Here is a 21,017-nt window from a genome sequence, read left to right on the forward strand (position 1 = left end):
CACAATAGCACTTGGCCCAGCGACTTCTCTTTGTCCTGATCATGGGTCGTGTTTACTTCTTGGATCAGCCAAGGCCTCTTGTTGAAGGCAAGGAAAAGGAAAGGGCTCGTTTCCCTAAATCCCACAGGAATGGCAGCTGTGGTTGGCAGGGCTAGGCTGGGAATGCCTGGGAGACTCCTCAAGGTAACGACCTTTAGCCTGGAGAGCAGGAAGTATTAATGAGCTGTTAATTACTCCTCTCCCTCTCACACACCCACCCTGCAGCGTGCACTCACACAGCTTTGGGCACATCTCAGCCACCCAAAAGCTGTGATGGGAGGCAGGAGCAGAGTGCAGCAGCACCAAAATGTGGTGACATATTTAGCCACCACCAAAGTGACTTCCAGAGGCAACAACCTCCCTGCAAACAGCTAATCCCGAGATTCAGAGACCACTAGGATTTGTGGGGTATCTAATAGAGTATTTCACCACTGCTCTCCTTCTGCAGCTCAGGAGCTCTGCTCCTGTTTTTCCCAGGGCCATCTCTGCCTCATCTCTTTTAGCCATTTATTTACCAACCAAATGGCATTTCCCAAGCTCTGCAGTGATGCACATGCTCAGTCCAGTGCCACTGTCGGGCAGGGAAGCACCAACACAGTCCCATCAGCACTGGAGGAGGACACAAGTTGCTCCTTAGCCTCTGCCCAAGAGACAAGAGCAGAAAACACTGATTTTGTCCCTGCCCAACTCAATTTGAAGAGAAAAAGAGCTTGTAGAAGCTCTCCCGGTGCTCTCCTGCTCAGCCCACGTGTCTGGCAGTGCTGTCCCAGGCTCAGGAGGACTGGGGATGGCAGGAGCAAGTCCTCCATGGCAAAATGCACACAGAGCTCCCTGAAATTTGCTTTTCCCTGTGGCCTGCTGGTTATTAAGCTTTTAAAGCTCCTCTGCTGGTTATTTAGGTGTGAAATTGAGCTTTGTGCCTGTGAGCTTGGAATTTCAGGGAGTATATTGTAGCTGACTGATTTTCTGTCCTGTTTTGCCTTTTCTCTTGGCTTGCTATGAATTTCACAGCAAATCCCTGTGCTTGTCACCGCTGATTCCTGAGGTCCCATATAACCTGGTTGGTAAATGGACTTGTGCTTTCTGATGACTCTTCCTAAGTGTCTCTTTAGTTGTTGTTTCCTTCCCCAGGAAAAGACAACAGAGAAACAAGATGAAGAAATTTCTGATCCAAGGTGAATCCTGAGAGGGCAGACGGACATGTCATCACTAAAGGAGTGATATGCCAGTTTTCCAGGCAGCTTTGGAAAGAATCTGAATACAAACCATGGTAGTTTATCCAAACAGCATCAAGGAGATTTAAGCTGAAAAGATCTCAATCCCAGACAAAGCTACTTCAAGGAGGAGTTCAGCAGACACAGGACTGAGAGGAGCCAGAACAGGTTCAGAGGAGGTTCTGTCATCCCCCAAAATATGGAACTTCTGAGGGATGAAATAGCTCCCAAAATAGACATGATGCAGGCACAGAAGAGAGAGAGATGACACAGAAGATGAAGGGATGGCATAGAAGACAGAGATGACTCAGAAAGGGATGACACTCCTGCCAAGTTTGGCTGCCCAGGGATATAGAGCATCCCTGCAGGTGTATTGCCCCTCAGGTGCTCTGCCCCAAGCATAGTTATCACCAGGGCACAGTTCATTCCTCTGTCAGGTCATGAGAGACACGTTAGGAAAGCCATGAATGGGTTAGGGAAGTCTGGGAGAGACTTCAGAACACTCCTGATGCTCCAGAGTCATGTAGGAACCGCTGAAAAATCCTTCCCAAAGCACTTGAGCAAGCTTTATTTTAACCTGATTCATATTGTACTAACACTTTGGGATCAACATGGCTTAAATCTTGGGCAGCAGAGAGAAAAAGTCAGGCTGCAATTAAACAAGCTGCAAGGAAGGAGTCCCAGAGGGCATCAAACCTCAGAATCAGGACATAAAGATGCAGTTGTTGCTCCCTCCACACTCTGCACATGTTGTTGTGTGGCCCCAGTGCCACTGCCAGAGCAGGTGCAGAAGAAAGGGAAGACAAAACAAGAGGGGAAAATAACCCAACACAACAGTGTGCAAAGGGAATTTGGGTTTGTAAGGCTTTATTCTGCCTTTCTCCAAACCCATCTGGTGCTCAGGGGCTCCTGCTTTGTACTCAGCTTCATTCCTGGCCTGGATTCCAACAGCCTTTAAGGCAGCCAAATGCAGAGCCTTTTAATTTCCCTCCCCTCTCCTGCAGTGTGACAGGAATTGCTGGCACTTGTGCTGCTTCCTTCACTTGTCTCCAGTGCTGTGTTCTGAGGAGCCTCTTGCTGCCAGGTTTCCTGCCTGTGCTTCCCTCTGCAAGGAGCCAGAGCTGCTGCCACAACTTATGGGAGCTGTGAACAGCTTAGCTAGGACCCTTCACGCACCCTGGGACCCTCGTGTTGGTCTGCAGAGCTGGGACAGGGCAGGAACACATCACTCCTCACGCATCAGCTGCTGCCCAGGACAGCCTGCTACCCTTCCTTGTGTCCCTGTCCCTGGCACATATGGTTTCTACCAGCTCTGTGCTTGGAAGGGATTATGTTTCCTGCACCATGTTTACCAGTTCACTGTCTCTGCAGTCCCAGAGAGATGTTTTCCCTGGAAATAGCCAGCACAGACTGCTGTCCCATCAGTCCTGAGGAATGCAAAGTGCCCAGGAGAGCAGCAAGTGACTCTTGAGTCAGTGCTGGTAAGTCCTGGGGACATCCAGGTGTCCTGTGGGCAGTGACAGCTACAGGACTGACCCTGCCTGATGCTACCTCAGCACAAGAAGTATAACATCCCCACTGGGAATTATTTTTCCCTCTGGCCTCACTATTCCCTGTCCAAAGCCACTGACCACTTCCCTCTCTTCCTTTTCTCCCCTTCTGTAGGGGCATGGTGAGCTCAGGGCTGGAACATCATCAGTTCAGACATTCCAGGTCTATTTCAGGTCTCCCCATCCCCAAATTCTATGATCTCAGAACACCCAGACACATCTTGTGTAGCGCAGGGAAGGGAAAACTCATTTAAGCACCGGCAGTCCCAGTTAGAGCCTCTTGGCTTTGGCTCAGCCTCTGCTACGCTTCCTTCCATCCATATTTATGAGCCCAATTATCCCAGAACAACAGCTTAAGTTGCTGTGAAAAGAAATGAGCTTTAATCTCCATGCCCAATTGCCATCCCTAACCCATATCTGCTGAGCCAACAGCTGCTGGTTACCAACCCTTGGTCACTGGTCTGAGCAAGAAGATGATGCCCAGAGAGGAGCAGTTACCTCTGAGGTGAGATGGGCTCAAGGTTTGGCTCTGCCTCAGACCTTCTGCTCCTTATCAGGTCTCTCCATTCAGCCCAGCCCAGTGGACATTTGTCCCACTGTTCCATGAAGGAATGATGAAGAAAATCTGCTGCTAACCATGATTATTGTTGGGGCTGCATTTCTGCAGCCAAGACCATTTTCCATGCAAACCCCAAAAAAATCCAACTCTGTCCATATCTGTATTTACAGTTAGCAGCACTTCCTTTTCCTTAATGCCTTGGGAGGTTCACACAGAGCTAAGATGATCCAAGAATTCTTCTTGGCTTAGTATTTCCACTGTCCAAGAATGAGCATATGGTAGAGAAATCTCTATTCCAGGCCTTAAATGGCCCCTGAGGCTGTAAACACACATGGGCTCAGAGTGCCAGGGTTGGCTCCTAAGTGTGTTTACATCAAGACTGGGATTACTGATGCCCAGAGGGTCACTCTGGTGAAAGATCAGAGGCAGATGGGTCAGCACCAGGTCAGGCATTGGCACACAGAAGCTCCAAAGCCAAAGCAAAGAGGTTCCTGCTGCACCCTTCAGCCTTTGGAAGTGCTGGGAGGGAAGAGCTGTGTGAAGGCACATGCTGCTGCACGTGGTCCCACCAGGCCTATTTCCAGCATGAGGACTGAAGGGAGAAAAACTCCTGGACTGGGCATGAAACAGACAGTCACAAGTGGCTCAGAAATAAGTCACAAGCCCCAGCAAGATAATGACACCTGGTGTAAGAGGAGACTTGATCCATCCTTTCCCTTTCCCCTATTTCTTGCTCTATCTCTGGTGAAGAAGGGCAGTGCCTACTGCAGGGTAACTCCTGTGTTTCTACATCCCTTTTCTTCCAGCCTTCTCTTGGAGCATTATCCCAGCTCTGGCCAAGCTCTGCACCCCTCAGTATGTACCCCTTACATGGTTCCTATCCCCTCTCCCTACACACACAGGTGCTCCCTGCCATATCCAAAGGACCGAAGCTCCCAGACATGCCCCAGGAATGATGGACAAGATCTCCTCACCCTGGACAGGGTGGTGGGAAATAACCTACCCCAGCACCTGAGCCATCCATCACCTGGTGACCTCCTCTGGCACAAGAGTTTCTCTGCCCCCAAAACTGTGCAGGGACAGGATATCCTCAGCCTCCCTTGGAGCTGGAACACACCACCAACCCCTCTAAGTTTCACTTTATTTCAAGATATTATTAAGCTAAATTAACCCTGGTCACTCTGAGCTCTCATCGCACTAGGAGAACAGCCCAGATCTGTCCCAGCATGTGGATGAGGGAGAGGGGAAATGATGTTTTATGGGATGTTCCCAAGGAACAAGGCTATTTTTCTCCCCACAGGCCCCACAAATGTGTTTGGTGTGATTTAAGGAGACCACATTTGCTTCCAGTCCCTGCCAATCAGCACATCTCTGTCTGACTCTTGGAGCTTTAGAGCAGCTGATACATTGCCCCTCTGTGCTTAAACAGAGCACAGTTTTTCTCACTCCTGCTAGGCAGAACAGTCTCAGCTTTGGCTCTGGAAAGGCTGTTCGAGCAGGGATGTTCTCTGCATGATTCAGTCTCCTCTAGGCTGAACTTTGACAAAAGCTGCAACAGCCATTGACCACTGTAGTGGTTCCATGAACTCTGCCACAGGGAGAGGCAACTTTTCAACTTTTCTCAGAAAAGTCCCACTGGGATGGTTGGTTGGAAGCCTCGTGATGGCCTTGGGCGAGCTGCAACAGCCACTGACCACTGTAGTGGTTCCATGAGCTCTGCCACAGGGAGAGGCAACTTTTCTCTGCCTAGAAAAGTCCCACTGGGATGGTTGGTTGGAAGCCTCGTGATGGCCTTGGGCTCCATCTCAGGCACTGCTAAGGACAAGACAGTGTGGGCGCAGCAGCTGGTGCAGGGATGCTACCCTGGGGCTGGGCAGCATTCCTAAGTGAGGTGCTGGGGATGAGTGAAAGGAGATCTTGGTGCCAGGGGAGGATACTCATGCATCACACAGACCTTCAGGTCTTCCAGAGCCTGCAGGGCTTCCCTTTCTCCCCTCCTCACTCCTTCCCTTTTCTTCCCTCAACAGCCTGATATCCAGTTGTGGATCTGCATTCTGGTATGAAGCTGTGTCTGTGCTTTTCCCTGTGTTTGAGAAGAAAAAGGAGAACTGAGCTGAAAAACAGCTGGGAAGATCCTACCCTGGCACAGTGAGCACCATCCACCTGTGCTGAGTCCAGGCAGCCCCGTGGAGTAAGGCAGAAAGGTTTGGGGACCAGTTATCCTCTGCTCTTGATGTATTTCACCCAAGATGAAGATTTCCCTCCTCTGAGCTCCCTCCCTCCCTAGCAGCACTGCAGGAATTCAGGATCAACGAGCAGTAAACTCTCACTGCCCAGTGATGGATGCCTCGAAGGGATTGGAAGAGGAAGGTGTGAACTCCGTGCTTGCAAAGAGCAGGGAGGAAATGAATGCTCTGCATTTAGCAGTGGAGCATGGCCAGGGAGGTGGGAGAACTTCCAACAGGGGCTCTCAGTGAAGCCACAGGTGGATGTTCGGCCACAGGTTGGCAGAGCTAAGAAGTTAGAAGGAAAACTGCTCGTTCTTCCCGCTGCACTGAGAACCGAGGTTGGTGTTCGTCGGGAAGCAGCATGAGGCTGCAAATGTGGGCACTTACTGCTCTCTGGTGGCGAGGTTGGCTGTGAAGGAGAGCTCGGTGCCCGGGAGAAGCCTCCTCAGAGCCTCCTGCTCACTCTGCTCGCACCACAGAGCAGTTTTGCTTCTTTCCCAGCCATGGAGCTCAAGGGCACTTGAAGGCAACTTGCTGGTGGCTCTCCTTGGGCTACCAATGGCCCAGGCAAGGGCACTGCAGCTGCCCTCTGTGCCCCATCAGCACCCCTGCCCAAGAGCAGGATGTGTGCCCAGCCTCACTGTCCACTCCGTAGTGCTCCTGCATCCCACAGGGCTATGCAGCCAGGAGAAGAGAGGCTGGGGAGGCTGCAAAGCCTGGGCCAGGTCAGGACTGACAGGACAGCATCACAGAGTCATTTAGGTTGGAAAATACATTCAAGATCATCCAGTTCAACCATTAATAGCAGTGCCAAGGCCACACTAAACCTTGTGGAACACTATACACTGGCCCAGGTTGCCCAGGGAGGCTGTGGCTGCCCCAACCCTGGCAGTGTTCAACACCAGGTAGGATGAGGCCTTGAGCAACCTGCTCTGGTGAGAGGTGTCACTGCACAGGGCAGGGGGTTGGGGCTGGATGATCTCTAAGCTCCATTCCAGCCCCTAAAATTCAATGATTTTGCATTGAACACTTAGGAGTGCCACATCTATATGTCTTTTAAACACCTCCAGGGATGATGCCTCCCCCACCTCCCTGGGCAGCCTGTTCCAATGCTCTTTGCCTGTGCTCCTGCTTTAGACACTGCAAGTCCCATGGGCTGTGAGGTAGAAGAGATCACCTGGATGCTCCAGTGCCAGAGCTGAGGCTGAAGGGCAGGGCTGGGGTGAGAGTGAGCTCTGCCTCCCCCAAGCAGCTCAACCAGGTCTCATCCCCAGGTGAGGCTTTACCAGCTCCTTTCATTCCTCCTCATTTCCCTCATTCTTTCTCTCACTGACAAAAGCTTTGGTGGTGCTTTTCACAACAGAGGGGCTCAGCAGTGTTGTGGGGCACAGACCTCTGTGGAGGAGACAGGACAAAATCCAGACAGGAATAAATAAAAGAGCTGCTATTCAAGTTAAAACACCTTTGGGTCAGGCTCAGCTGCCCCACGGGACCTGAGCTGTGGGGACAAGCAGGCACATGGCATCACCCTCCTGTCCCCATCCTGGGCAGGACGCTTCTGAGACACCAGCATAGCTCAGTCCTGCTGCTCCTCATGCTCCAGCACTGCTTCCAGGGCCTCATCCTGCCCAGATCCCCTTGAGATACCACCTGCAGCACAGAGTCCTCTCCTGGAAAATCAGGGCAGGGTGCCAAGTGCTTGGTTCCTGTCCTGTTGGGCACAAGAAGAGCAAACACTGCCAGATACTTAAGATGTGCTGCAGAGCCTCTCCTGGGCTGGTTGTCCTGGAGAGCACATGGAGCTGTGCCAGTGGCACGTCACGACGCTGTTGACGGCTCCCATTGGAGTCCATAGGTGGCAGATGGGTCAGACGATGTGGCCACCTTCACTCAGCCACCTGGGTCGGTATGTGGCACAGCCTGGGGTGCCCTCAGGTCCCCCTGGGGCACCAGGGATGTTACTCAGCTTGGCATGGATGAGGTCCTGTAGGTTCTGGTCTCCCAGCTCGGTGGCTGCGGCGAGAGCCAGTAGGAAATAACCTGCTGCATCCTGTTCATCCTAGTCATAAAGGACAGGGTAAGCATCAGGAAGTGGTTTAATTGGAGCTCACAGGGCACAAGGGGAACTGGAGCAGAGCCCAGTGGTTCCAGGCACAACCCATTGACACCTGATTTCACTGCAATGGGGTCTGAGCGCAGCACTCCTTGCAAAATTGCTTTTCTCCCTCCAAAACCTGTTTCATACTTTCATAGCATGTGAAGGGGTTGGAATGGAGCTTAGAGATCATCCAGCCCTAACCCCCTGCCCTGGGCAGGGACACCTCCCACCAGAGCAGGTTGCTCAAGGCTTCATCCAACCTGGCTGTGAACACTGCCAGGGTTGGGGCAGCCACAGCCTCCCTGGGCAACCTGGGCCAGTGTCTCACCACCCTCACAGGGAAAACTTCTGCCTGATATCTAATCTACATTTCCCTCTCCCAACTTCTCCTCATTACTCCTTGTCCTGTCACTGCAGTTTCTAACACAGAGTCCTTCTGCAGCTTCCCTGGAGCCCCTTCAGCTCCTGGCAGGTGCTCTGATGGCTCCACACAAACTTCTCTTCTCCAGGCTGAACAGCCCCAACTCTCTCACCCTGCCCTCATAGGGAAGGTTCTCCAGTTCTCAGTTTTGTGGCCTCCTCTGGATTTGCTCCAACAGTTCCATGTCCTTCTTACATTGAGGACACCAGAACTGTGTGCAGCCCTCCAGGTGAGGCCTCGCAAGAGCAGAGCAGAGGGGGAGAATCCCCTCCCTTGACCTGCTGCCACACTCCTGGTTGTGCCAGCACTGTACTTCAAAGTTCAAAGCCAGGTTGGATAAAGCCTTGAGCAATCTGCTCTGGTGGGAGATGTTCCTTCCCAGGGCAGTGGGTTGGGGCTGGATGATCTCTAAGCTCCATTTCAAGCCCTTTTGAGTCTGTGATTTATCCTAACCCTGCAGACAGGAGAGCCACAGGGTGCAGCCACCTACACGTGTGTCTGCTCTGCCAAAGGATGCGACAGTCTACCTTCAGCTCTCCATCAAGTGCTCAATACAGCATGATGGAAGACACCATTTCTTACCTTCAGCTTGTGCAGGGTCAGGTTGCCCAGGTGGCAATACACCTTGCAGTAGTACAGAGCCTCTGCAGGGCACTGCAGCAAGGGGGGATGCATGGCAAGGGTCTTCAGGTAGCAATCTTCTGCCATCTCATACATGTGCAGAAGGTAGTAGACTGTGGCCAGGCGGTGGAAGGCAACCAGCTCCTGCATCTGGTCTCCTAGAAGAGAGTTGCTGATACAGTCAGCCTGCAACACCCTCAATCCACCCAATCCAAGCATGCTGAGCCACTTTGGATGCATTTGCTCAACAGCGGGAGCATGGACACAGAATCACAGAATCACTGAGGTAGGAAAAGACCTCTGAGATCATCAAGTCCAACCTGTGACCCATCTAGACCAGGGCACTGAGTGCCACATCCAGTGGTTCCTTGGACACCTCCAGGGATGGTGACTCCACCACCTCCCTGGGCAGCACATTCCAATGCCTAATCACTTTTGTAAGGAGACATTGGCCCAGAGAAAACAGAGACATGGGCAGGGTGGTGATACCACAGCTGGACAAGAATAGATCCTTCAACCTTGGATGCTGGAAAAGGTTGTTACTGGTTCCAGCCCAGCCATTCATGCTGGCATGTTGCCCATTCAGACTAGTTCTGCAATGGGAAGGGCTGAGTTTATCAGAAGAGACAGGGTAGAGAGGAACTGCTCAGTCCTGTGCCTTCATCTGACTTCCCATGCTCTGGTGTAGCAAGAACCTTCTGCTCAGCAGGTCCCAGTACCACCAGAGCAGAGCCACATGGGCCATGTGGCTGTCACACAGCTCAGAGAGGGAAGTGGCCTTAAAAAGATGTTACCACTTAGGGTAAGAATAGGTCTAACAGCCTTAGGAAAGCAGGACATCTTCCTTTCACATGCACACTGCTGGCAGCCAGAAAGCAACCCCCTCCCAGTTGGCCACCACTCACCAACCCTGAGGCTGAGCCTGGCTGCCAGCGTGGCAAACTCCAGCGCCTTGTCGTAGCCCTGCAGCCTGATCTGCAGCTCTGCCAGCTTGTTGAACAGCCTCAGCTCTGTCCTGGTGGCCTTTAGCTTTCTGGCCAAGGGCACAGCACCTCCCTGAGAAGAGAGAAAGGTCAGGCCAGGATGTTCTGGTGGTATCAGTGCTGCCCACAGAGGGGTGGCACAGCAGTGGGACAAAGACCAAGAGGTTGGTTGGCATGGCAGGTGGAGGATGGGGTGGTTGAGTGCTGCAGGTTTAGGTTCTAGCCCCTTCTTTGCCTTGAAAATCAGTTTATACCCCTGATATAAAGCCGGAGTCTCACATCTGCCCTTCCTTAAATGCCTTCAAGTCCAACTCTGAGTGTGTCCCCAGCTCACACCTAACACCTCCAGGATCTGTAACTCAATGACTCTGTTCCCACCTCCCAAATGATCTCTGGGATGAGCTGCAGCCACTGAAAAATACATCTGTGCTCCAGGATTCCCACTCTGGCACACTTCGAATCATAGAATTTTAGGGGTTGGGATGGACCTTACAAATTATCCAGCCCCAGCCCCCTGCCCTGGGCAGGGACACCTCCCACCAGAGCAGGATGCTCAAGGCTTTAGCCAACCTGGCTTCCTCATCCCTCTCCATCCTCCATCCTGGCCACACAGTGCTGCAGGCAGAGCCTCCCCAGCCATGACCTCGTGTGGCCACAAGGCCAGAGATGCCTGGAGGGATGAGTACCCTGTAAAACTCCACCGCTCGCTCCCTGTTCCGGCTGCCGTTAAAGAAGGTGTCACCTGCTTTCTCATACAGCTCCATGGCCAAGGAGAGGTTCTCCCACTTCAGAGCAGTCTGAACAGCTGCCTAGAAGGAAAAGGAACTGGAGTGAGGCTTGAAAACAGACATTTGCATAGAGACATTGGTGTGATTAAATCAAACCAAGTCATCTTAAGTGTGAACTCCAATAGGTAAGAGTGAGGATCCATGTGTCCAGGCTGGTGCTTTGCTGGGTGCTCCAGCTCAGGACAACCTCAGCAGACCCAACCAAACTCCTGCTCTGCTTGCTCTGGGCACAAGGATGGATTTCCCACTTTTTGATAGGAACTGCTGCTGGAATAAGGGAGCACTAATATTTGATGAGCTGCTCCTCCACTTTGTAGCTCAGCTCACAAAATAGTGCTAGGAATGGAGAGTAGCCAGGAGTCTTTACTCCAAGAAGTCTCCAATGATTTCCCTGGCACTTACTCCGTATCTATGTGTATTTCAATGGGAACTGGTCACTTGGCACCTCCAGCTTCCTTTGGCACTCCTACATCACTTTCTTACCCAATGAATTCACTTACTTTCACCCAAGAATCCTTTAAACCCAATGTGTGGAAAGAAAGAGGAAATTCAGTGCCAGACAGTGCCTGAGTGTAGGGCAACAGCTCCTCCTTCCAGCAGCAGGTATACACTGCTTATAAGAACTTTCCCTTCCAGGTCTTCCAGCCTCAAAAGGCGCCTGGCCAGGAGCTGTGATAGGAATGCAGCTAGCCAGGGTGGGAATGGGAGGCAGGGAGGGAATGGGACAGCTCCAGCCACTGCCTCCATACCTGAAAGTACATTTCCACCAGCTCATCCTCCTGCATAAGATAGTAGAGTCTTCCTGCCTGCAGCCAGGCCTCTGCTGCCTTCACACTCTCCTCGAGGTCAATGAAGATCCGTAGACTCTGTTTGGTGCAGTCCAGGGACAGTCTCAAAGCCCTGTGAGGGTAACAGGGGAAAGGGCACTACAGAGGGACCACAGGACACTCCCAGCCATCAGCTGCAAAACTCCCACACCACCTGCATGGCAAGCCCATCCTCTCCCATAGTTGCCAAAGGTTAGAGACAAAACGACAGGCACAGCTCTGAGTAGTGTGTCCTGCTGAGAGCATGCAAGTCTCCATGGTTTAATGCATGTATGTGTATCATTTGGCAGCCTTATTGCAGCCCAGGACTGCAGTGCTCAGCACAGCTCCAAGGCAGCTGTTCCCACAGCTGCTCCCACCCCTGGGTGCTTCACTGGATAAAATGGACTTTGTCCAGGTCACCTGCAAACTCTATTTGCCCCCTTAAAGTCAATCCCAGCTCCACATGGGAGCACAGGCAGGGAGTGTTTGTTGTGCAGTCCAATAGACACATCTCTGACTCCCTGTGCAAGACTTCTCAGCCCTTTTCAAGCCACTGGTGACTAGAGGACACAGGGACAAGCAGCAGGGTTGGACACGAGCTCAGCTGTGGTGAAGGGAGAGCCAGGCAGTGCCCAGGGCACTCTGTTTGCTTGGTGTGTACCCTGCTGGCAATCAGGCTCCAGCTGCCCTTTGAGCCCAGGGAATGGGGTGCTTTGTGCTCTTAAATAGCACCATTACTTCCCAGGCATCTGCTTCCTAAATACCTTCCCTCTGGACTCACCATGACCTGGGATGGGGAGGTGAACATCCAAGTTAAGGACAGCCCCTGCCCAATGTCCTGGGACATGGGAACTAGTTCTCCACTGTTTGACACATTTGCCTTCAAGGACTGAAGTCTGTGGTCTGACCAATCTCTTTCTGTCCTCTCCTGTGTAATCTAATCAGTCACCTCCATGTGTCAAGAGGGAGACTGAAAGGTGAGCTGATACTGAGTCTTAAGTACCTCCTCCAGGGCCTTAAGCACCTCCCTGGGGAAGACATCCCAGCACAGTCAGCAGCCAGAGGCTGAGACCAGACTTAGTTAAATACCAGATAAGGGACCTATTTTTCCTGGTGAATGGTCATTAATCATTGGAATTAGCCTCCAAAGGAAGCAATGAATTCCCTGTCACTATCCCCTCTGATGAAGGCTGTGAGTCTCTCTGGAAAACTGTGTTTGGCCACATTCCAGTTCCGTCTGGGACAGCATTTGTCCAACTGTCATGATGCTCTGGTTCACACTGAGCTGTTCCCTCTTCACCACCCAGTGACAGCTCCTAAATCTGAGCAGTGCACAAACCAGAGCCACCACACACCTTCCCACCTTCCCAGGGAAGACACTGCTCTTGCCCTGGGTCAACAAGGACATTGCTCCAACAGCCACAGACAGGACTTACTCAGGTGTGCCCAAAGCCTGGTAGAGCTGGCTGAGGGTGTGCTGGGCATTGCCCTCCAGCTCCCTGTCCTGCAGCTCTTGTGCCAAGGACACCCAGTGCTGGTGGTAGGTGATGCAGGCCTGGACATCAGGGCACACTTTGCTGTAGAAGTGGCACAGAGCCTCAGTGATGTGCAGCTGACCTGCATGGCACAGGGGAGGGAAAAGGGCAGGTCAGGGGGTGGCATTAGGGCCCTGGCAGGTGCTGCTCAGAGCTGAGTACTGCCCTGGGTCCCACTCTACTCACTCCTCAAGTTATGCCACTTCAGGGCAAAACCCAAAGCCAGTTCATAGCAGAGCTTGGCATCTTCCATCTTCTGCCTGTCCACCATGGCCTGTGCCAGCCACAGCAGCACCTGCACCAGCTCCATCTCCAGGTCTTCACTGCCCTGGAGCTCAGCATAGAGCTGAGCTGCCTGGAGCAGGTAGAGCTCAGCCAAATGACTTGCCCCATGGGAAAGGCTCAACTGCCCTAGGTTAGCCAGGGCAAGAGCCTGGTTCCTCTTGTTCCCAGTCTCCTTGGCCTTGTGCAGGGCCCAGAGGAAGTTCTCTGCAGCTGCTTGCACCTGCCCTTCTTCCTTGAGGGCAATGGCTAAGAGGTTGTGCACAGCTCCACCCTGAGTCACACTGTCTGTCCCATGCAGGGACCTCAGGAGCTGCCACAGGATGTCCAAAGCTGGGCCTGGCTGCTTCTGCAGGAGGTACATCCATCCCAGAGAGAGGGAGGACTCAAAAGCCTCCTCCTCACCCATCATTCTGCTGAGGGTTACAGCTCTGGCTGCGTAACAAACTGCCCCATCCAACATCCCATGCTGGAGGTACATCCTGGAGATGATGGCACAGAGTGTCCTCTGGGTGGGCACAGCTCTGGTCTCACAGCAGAACCGCAGTGCCTGTTTGAGATAGAAACAAGCCAGTGCTGGGATGCTGCTCCTCTCCACGTGGCTTCCCAGGAGTTTGGAAGCATTTTGGAGGATGAAACCAGCTCTCCAGATGGGTGTTGGTGTCCCCTTGGTGCCACTGGGAGCAACCAACCTGGCAGAGGCCACTGCAATGTTGGGCAGGTACTTCTTGTCATATAGGTAGCTCAAGGTGGCATCCAGTGGCACACAACTGGTGTCTGGGCTGACCAAAGTGCTGCTGAGACACTGCAGATGCTCAGCAAAGGGCAACACTTCCTCAGTTTTGCCCAGCTGGAGGAAGAGCTTGACAATGAGGAAGCAAACTCGTGCCTCCAGGGGAGCATTGCCCACAGCTATGGCTTCCCTCAGGATGTATATCAGAACATCAGCCTCGTGCTCAGAGCTGAAGGAGCGACCAGGCAAGCACACAAGCAAGGTCACCATCTTTCCCAGCAGGGAGGAGAACTTGAGTTTCATGTTCTGCTTCAAGTAGATGGACGCAAGGTTGACATGCAATGCAGCCAAGAGGGGCAGGTCCCCAAACCCCTTGTCCAGGACAGTCAGAGCTTCCTCAAAGTAGACTCGAGCTTGGGAGAACTTGACCTTTTTGATGCAGAGTTTACCCAAGAGGAAACAGAGCCTGACATGAGCCCAAACCGAACGAGTTCTCTTGGCCCAGTTCCTGGAGGTCTCAAGGTAAAGGACCAGTTCATCCTCATCAGAGAAACCATAGAAAGTGGAGTGGAGAAAGGAAAAGCTGAGATCATAGAGGCTTTGGAAACTGGGCACATAACTGTCCTGGTTAAGGAAGGTCAATATAGGGTCAAAGACATCAGCATCTTCCATGTGTCCAGCATTGAGGTCAATAAAGAACTTGGGATAATCCAAGTCATCCAGCTTCTCCAGGAGAACATCTTCCAATGTAGCAGGGGTTGATTCACTCCCTGGGCTAGACATCTCTGAGGTGCTAGTTGTAGCCAACTCATTTATTTCCTCCCAGGACTGGAGCAGTTGGAGATCTTTACTGGCATGGAGAACAGCCTCTGGAAGGGACAGAAAAACCACAGTGGGGTTAGGAGGAAATTCCTCCCTGTGAGGGTGCTGAGGCACTGGCACAGGTTGCCCAGAGTAGCTGTGGCTGTTCCATCCTTGGCAGAGTTCCAGGCCACGTTGGATGGGGCTTGGAGCAACCTGGGCTAGTGGAAGGTGTCCCTGCCCATGGCAGGGGGGGGGGTAAGATGATCTTTAAGTTCCTTCCAACCCAAACCATTCCATGATCCTCTGATATTTCCTCATGACAAAATTCTCCCTCAGAAGTCACCATAAAAGCATCCCACTGTGTCCCCTGCACACACTCACCTGGTGGCACTCTGGGGAACATGGCTGTAGGTTCAAAGCCATCTACACAAACAAAGAGAAAACACAATGCCCAAAGCTTGGTCAGTGTTAATGAGCTTGGTCACAGGCCCCATGACCACGTCCAACCCCTATGACCAGGTCCAACCCTCCATGATCAGATTCAACCTCCATGACCATGTCCAACCCCCATCACGACGTCCAACCTTCCATGCCCACGTCCAACGTCCAACTCTCATCACAACGTCCAACCTTCCATGCCCACGTCCAAGCCTCCACGACCATGCCCAACCTCCATGACTACGTTCAACCTCCATGACCATGCTGAGCAGAGAGCTTGGAGGTTCCCTCAACCACAGCAGTTGTCTCCACTGCAAAGCCCTGAGCAAGGAGCTCTGTAGGCAGTGCCCAGCACTGCTCTCCATGAGAGGCCATGTGGCTGGGCATGTGGAAGAGGGGCCACTCACCCAGGCGGTACACAGAGGTGATATCAGTGTGTGCCAGGTCCCCAAGGAGAGAGATGAAGTGCTGTTCATCACCATTGCAGGGGATGTGCAGAAAAGGAGACTTTTCTTCTTCACTCAGGAACACCAAATCCTTTCCCCTAGGGTGAAGCAGATGTCAGGAGGGAAGAGTCAGTGTCTCCCCATCCCTTGACACCACAGCTGTCGTCTTCCACCAGCAAAGCTCTGCTGGAGATCAGTACAGGGTTTTGGACATCTTCCCCATCCAGGTTCTCCATGAAGGAACTGATAGGTCCTTTCCTTTGGTACCTATTGGTCTATTTTTTGAATCCAGAAGCCTTTTTCTGAAGCCAAAACAACATCTGATGTCCTCTCTGTTCTCTGCAGTGGCAGAAAAAAAGTGCCTACAACATACCCTGAGTGAGGAAAGCCCAAGAGACCTAGCAACAAAAGAGACCTGTCCTCCCACACAGGCCCTTGGAGGAAGAGCCTTTTGGAATGGGCATTGAACCAGAGCTATGTCTTTAAGCCACCACCAAAGAAAATGCCTGGGTCATCAGAGTGGAGTTGTGTCACCCTCCCTCCCTGGACAACTCTTGCTGTGTCCCTGGGAGTGTGTTGAGTGCTGCTGAGTGAGGAACAGTGTCAGTACTCAACATCCCACAGAGACATGTCCCTGGGAGGGTGTTGAGTGCTGCTGAGTGAGGAACTGTGTCAGTACTCAACATCCCACAGAGACAAAGGTACATCCCCTGAGACAAAGGTACAAATAGAGGACATTTCTAGGTCCTTGTCTGGCACACAGATGTCCTGGACTGCCTTAGCATGATGCCAGGTCAGCCCAGGGCCAGATAGATCTGTTCCTCTCCAAGAACCTCCTGAGGCAAGTGAAATACAACTGCTCTGTCTGGGCAGAGCTGGTTGGCAGCAGAGCCTGGCCAGGGCTTCTGGGCAGACCTCAAATGGATCTTCCATGAAGGTCTTGCAAAGCAACTGACCTGCCCTAGACTCTCATATGGCCATGAGTTGGGACTTGGAGTCTTCTCTCCACTTTCTCCATGAATTAATGAAGGTAATGAATGTACTAACTGATGTAATTAATGTTATAAGTAAACTTACAGAGGTTCCCAAGCCTCAGGATTTATGTGCTGGGTTGGGACAAAGCCAATGCTGCCACTGCTGAGGGATCTGCCCATGAACCATGGCAGTCCTGGAACGAAGAAGCCAATGACTTCTATGCTGTCTCCTTTGGAGAAGCTCAGTTCATCCCATGCTGCTCCTCTGTGGTCCTCCGTGGCTCTGCACCTGCCTTTGACTGGGAACCAAGGCAAACAAGGGCATTTCAGTGTGAGGCCACTGCAAAACTTCCTTGCTGGAAAAGACTTGGGCAAGGAGAGACCATGAGTTGAGCTTGGCAAGGCTTCCTCTCTCCCCCCTAAGAATCATTGTGCTCTTGGGCTCGTATCTTTGCTATTTCTTCTGGAGACACGGATTATACAAACAAGAGGGATGGAAAAACTCCACCTAGCCAAAAGGATGGATAAACTCCAAGCAGCCAAAGGGTAAAGCCTCTGAGAGCTGCATCCTGGAAGGTGGTTGGAAACATGGAACTTCACAGAGGCTGCACTGTCTCAACACTTTGCCAACAGTGAAATCTTTAGAGGTTCATCACACGACACACCAAAGTGACACCTGCAGGGACCTCCCAAGTCCAGCATGCTCTGAGCAGTCCTGGCCTGGGGCTAGTGGGTGAATGGTGGGCACAAGGTTCATGTGCACCATGGTGGGACCCTCATCATTTCAAACTTCAGTCCTGGAAGAATTAAAGGAGAGATAAAGTTGTAGTAGAATAGAAGAACCCACTGGCAGAAAGATGGCACCAGCATCTCTCTGTGCTCTATGTTCCTCCTGTTCTCCTGTCATCATCCTTCTAAGGACACGTGATTTGCAAGTTCTGCTCTCCATTCCAGAGGGCCCAGAGATGCAATATTCCCTCAGAGCACCTTGCAGTGATGTGCTATTGTCACAACAAGAGTTGGACCCGTTGCATTTGGGACCAAAACCAAGTTTGCAGGAGCCATGCCCTTCCCTGGGACACCTTACACAGGTATCACTCACCAATTGGCTGAGTTGTGCCACTGATCTCCTGGGAGATGCCAAAACTCACAGAATAATTCTTCAGGAACCACCTGCAAGGCAAAAGAGAACCACATTGGTGCTCTCTGAGCAGTCTTGTCCTCAGGCCACCACCAGGCATGATGTCACACAAGAAGGAGAGATGTCCTGTCCCCTGGAGCTGCTCTGGACCATGACCATAATTCCTTGTGATGGTGTTACTGGGCACAGAGGGCAGTTTGCACCTCACAACTGCAGCCACACACCACGTGGTAAGAGCAGGATGAATCCACCAGGCTGTAGGGAGGATTTCACTGTGTGACTATAAGAGCTGCAGTGTCTTTGAGGCTCAGCCAAGTGAGCAACATGAAGCCCCAGTTCAACTGGCATTGCCTAAATTTCTTCTCCCACTTATTCACCTGTAAATCACTGATCATCTCACATCTGACCTAAATCAGTATCATACAAGGATGATATCTGAAGTACAACTATGTCCTTGTTCTGTCTCATTAACAGAACCTCAACTGGTTCCAGTGATTGTCTTTGTGCATAATGCATATCCTCATGGAATTGTGTGTGGATGCCTATCTGGGGATGCCCATTTCCAGAGACAAGAGCAGCTTCCCACCCCAGGCTTGGTGCCAGCACATGCACCAGGATCAGGCAAGACACTTGGCTTGAGCCCTATTTGCCACACTACTTACTGGTGAAAAGGGCGAGGAATTGGCTCTAGAGCTGCCATGGTCACCATGCCTCGTTGACCTGTCAGTAAGGACATCCCTTCCCGTTTGGACTCAACACCCTTCACATGGATCAGCTCATTCTTGCAGAGCTTCAGGCCTTTCTCTCCCTCCTGCTCTGCCTTCCAGACACCAGGCACTGCTCTGGAGAAAAAGTGACCTGCAGATACAAAGAGTCATGTCCAGGTCAGTGGCAACAGTGCAAGACATGGCCCAGCACAGGGCTCCAGGAGCTTCCTCCATGTACAGTCCCTTCACACCTTCCTGCAGCAGCAGTCCCATGTATATGGTGGCCAAATGATCTTCATCCACAGTGACTCTGACCTCCGTGTCCTCCACCAGGGCACAGTTCAGCCAGTACTCCTGGCCAAAGAGAAGCTGCTCCAAGCACCTGCCCACATACCCTAAGGAATCCAGAGGAAAGATGTTAGCATCTCCTTCACTGGGCATGAAGGGACTCTCTGAAGTCTCTCAGTTTGCCATGTGCAACCACATGGTGAGGCAACAGCCTCTAGTTCTGTCTCCATCCCTAAAATGCAAGAGAAGGACTACCCAAAGGCATCTTCCTGGGGCTCTTCACTGATCCAGGCAGTGGTTTTAGAAACAGCTAATGGGCTGCAAGGTTTTCTGAGTCATATCCTTCACTTATGCACCCTCTTACACTCACACAATGATCAGAGTTGGAAGGGACCTCCAAGGATCACCAGTCCAACTCCTGCCCTGCACAGGACACCCCAAAATGTGCCTGAGAACATTGGCCAAACACTCCTTGAGCTCTGTCAGCCTTGAGGCTGTGACCACTGCCCTGGGGAGCTGTTCCAGTGCCCAAACACCTCTGGGGGAAGAATCTTTGCCTAATATCCAACCTAACCCTCCTCTCACAAAACTTCAGGCCATTCCCTCAGGTCATTGTTCTTTAGTTGAGTTTCAAACAATGCCTTCTCCAAAAATGCTTCTCACACTGTCTGTTTAGACCTTGAAAACATTACCTAAATTCAGATATGTGGAAAACTTCCAGACTTCTTCCAGGGTTTTGAAGGTGAGGAGGAATCGATCCTCCTGTGCTTGCACACACACCAGCCTGGCTGAGAGCTCCTACACATGGGAGACAAGGCAGGATTCAGGGACAGTCCTGGGACTCTCACAGGGATCTAATCATACCAGACCCTGGAATGAGACCAGCACTCAAGTATCAGTTGAGACTGAAGCCGTGTGAGTTGGTTGCCTGTGGTTAAGGAGAGGTTGCTTCAGCCAGGGGTGATGGACCACCCACAGTGACAATGGTGATGCACCCATGGTGCAGTGGGAGGGTGAAGAATCACAGCTGCAGTTGGGAGTGACCTCTGGAGATCATCCAGTCCAACCCCCCTGCCAAGGCAGGTCACTTGGAACAGGCGACACAGGAACACGTCCAGGTGGGTTTCCAATGTCTCCAGAGAGAAAGAAGCTCCATCTCCTCCTCCCAGTCTCCTCCACCATGGCATACAGCAGAGCCCCTGTGGAACCCAGACACCTGAACCAACCCACCTGTGGGTTTGTGGCCCATCAGGACAGGCACAGCTGCCAGCCTGCAGCTCTGAGGCTGAAGCAGTAGCTGTGCCTTGAGGGAAAAGCTCTCCTGTCCTGTCCCTGTGAGGTTCCAGGTCTCCTGGGAAGCTCTGCAGGGAGCCCTGAGGGATGAGGGCCTTAAAATCTATCAGGGAAGGAGAGCTCAGTTCAGGCATCATCACTATACCTGCAGTGATTTGTTTATACAAATTCCAGTCTTAGAATTCCTGTGCATGTCCAGAGCTGTCACCTCCACCGAGGACCTGAGCCTGGCACACAGCTCTGGTGATCCTTGTGAATTCCTGTTTTTTTAGACTCACCCCAGGGTTACTTGCACGGCTCCTCAGGATTATTTAGTCCCCAGTCCTGACATGAAGCTCAGCTTTGCCTCTCACCTGTTCCCAGTTCATTTCCCACACCATTCCAGTCCCCTGCAGAGTTCCCATGTGCAGGAACACACCCTGCAGTGGCCTTGGAGGAACTTCTCAGCTGGGTTTAGGATCCCATCACACATCCCATCATACCAGCAACATCTCAGCACATGATCTGCTCTGCTGGGCTGGGGCGTCTACCTTGAACAGGGCACAGACATCTCTGTCATCACTCTCCAGGGCCCAAAGCTTCTTCCTGGCTGCTTCCTGGAGCTGGGGATTGAGGCACCGGGAGGAGCGACTCTCCATGGAGAAGAAGAGAGATATCTCTTGAAAAGGAAAAAGGCAGGGTTAAGGGGGAGAAGAAGTGAAGGGTTAAGGTGGGGAAGGAGCTCTGTAACACCCTGAGCTACCTCTGCCCCACTGCCTCCCTGCAGCCAACCCCAGCAGATACTCCAGCCTGGCTGTGATGCTCAATCAACACAAACCCAACCTATCATCCCCTTTCAGCCACCAAGATGAGACTCAAGGGATGGTAGGGGCTCTGCCCTGCAAGGTTAAGGGGGAGAAGGAGTGAAGGGTTAAAGGGGAGAAGAAATTCCATGGTACCCAGAGCCAGCTGTGCCATGCTGTCTCCCTCCAGCCAACTCTCCAGCCTGGCTGTGATGCTCAATCAACACAAACCCAACCCATCATTCCCTTTCAGCCATCAAGATGAGACCCAAGGGGTGGCAGGA

The 21,017-nt window shown here is 52.1% G+C and overlaps 1 protein-coding gene across 1 annotated transcript; it reads right to left on the minus strand.

The window, feature by feature from the left end:
- Positions 1-7,457: 7,457 nt before the first annotated feature.
- Positions 7,458-20,609, minus strand: SH3TC2 (SH3 domain and tetratricopeptide repeats 2; the record flags this gene model as incomplete). Its single annotated transcript, XM_009082831.1, has 15 exons — positions 7,458-7,649; positions 8,692-8,888; positions 9,636-9,786; positions 10,400-10,522; positions 11,251-11,401; positions 12,747-12,927; positions 13,032-14,729; positions 15,046-15,087; positions 15,510-15,646; positions 16,626-16,821; positions 17,625-17,695; positions 18,326-18,521; positions 18,622-18,765; positions 19,351-19,456; positions 20,482-20,609. Coding segments are annotated over 15 exons (3,713 nt in total), but the record flags the coding sequence as incomplete, so codon positions are not given.
- Positions 20,610-21,017: the final 408 nt, after the last annotated feature.

The sequence above is a fragment of the Acanthisitta chloris genome, unplaced genomic scaffold, assembly GCF_000695815.1.
Source record: "Acanthisitta chloris isolate BGI_N310 unplaced genomic scaffold, ASM69581v1 scaffold1279, whole genome shotgun sequence".
Lineage (NCBI taxonomy): Eukaryota > Metazoa > Chordata > Aves > Passeriformes > Acanthisittidae > Acanthisitta > Acanthisitta chloris.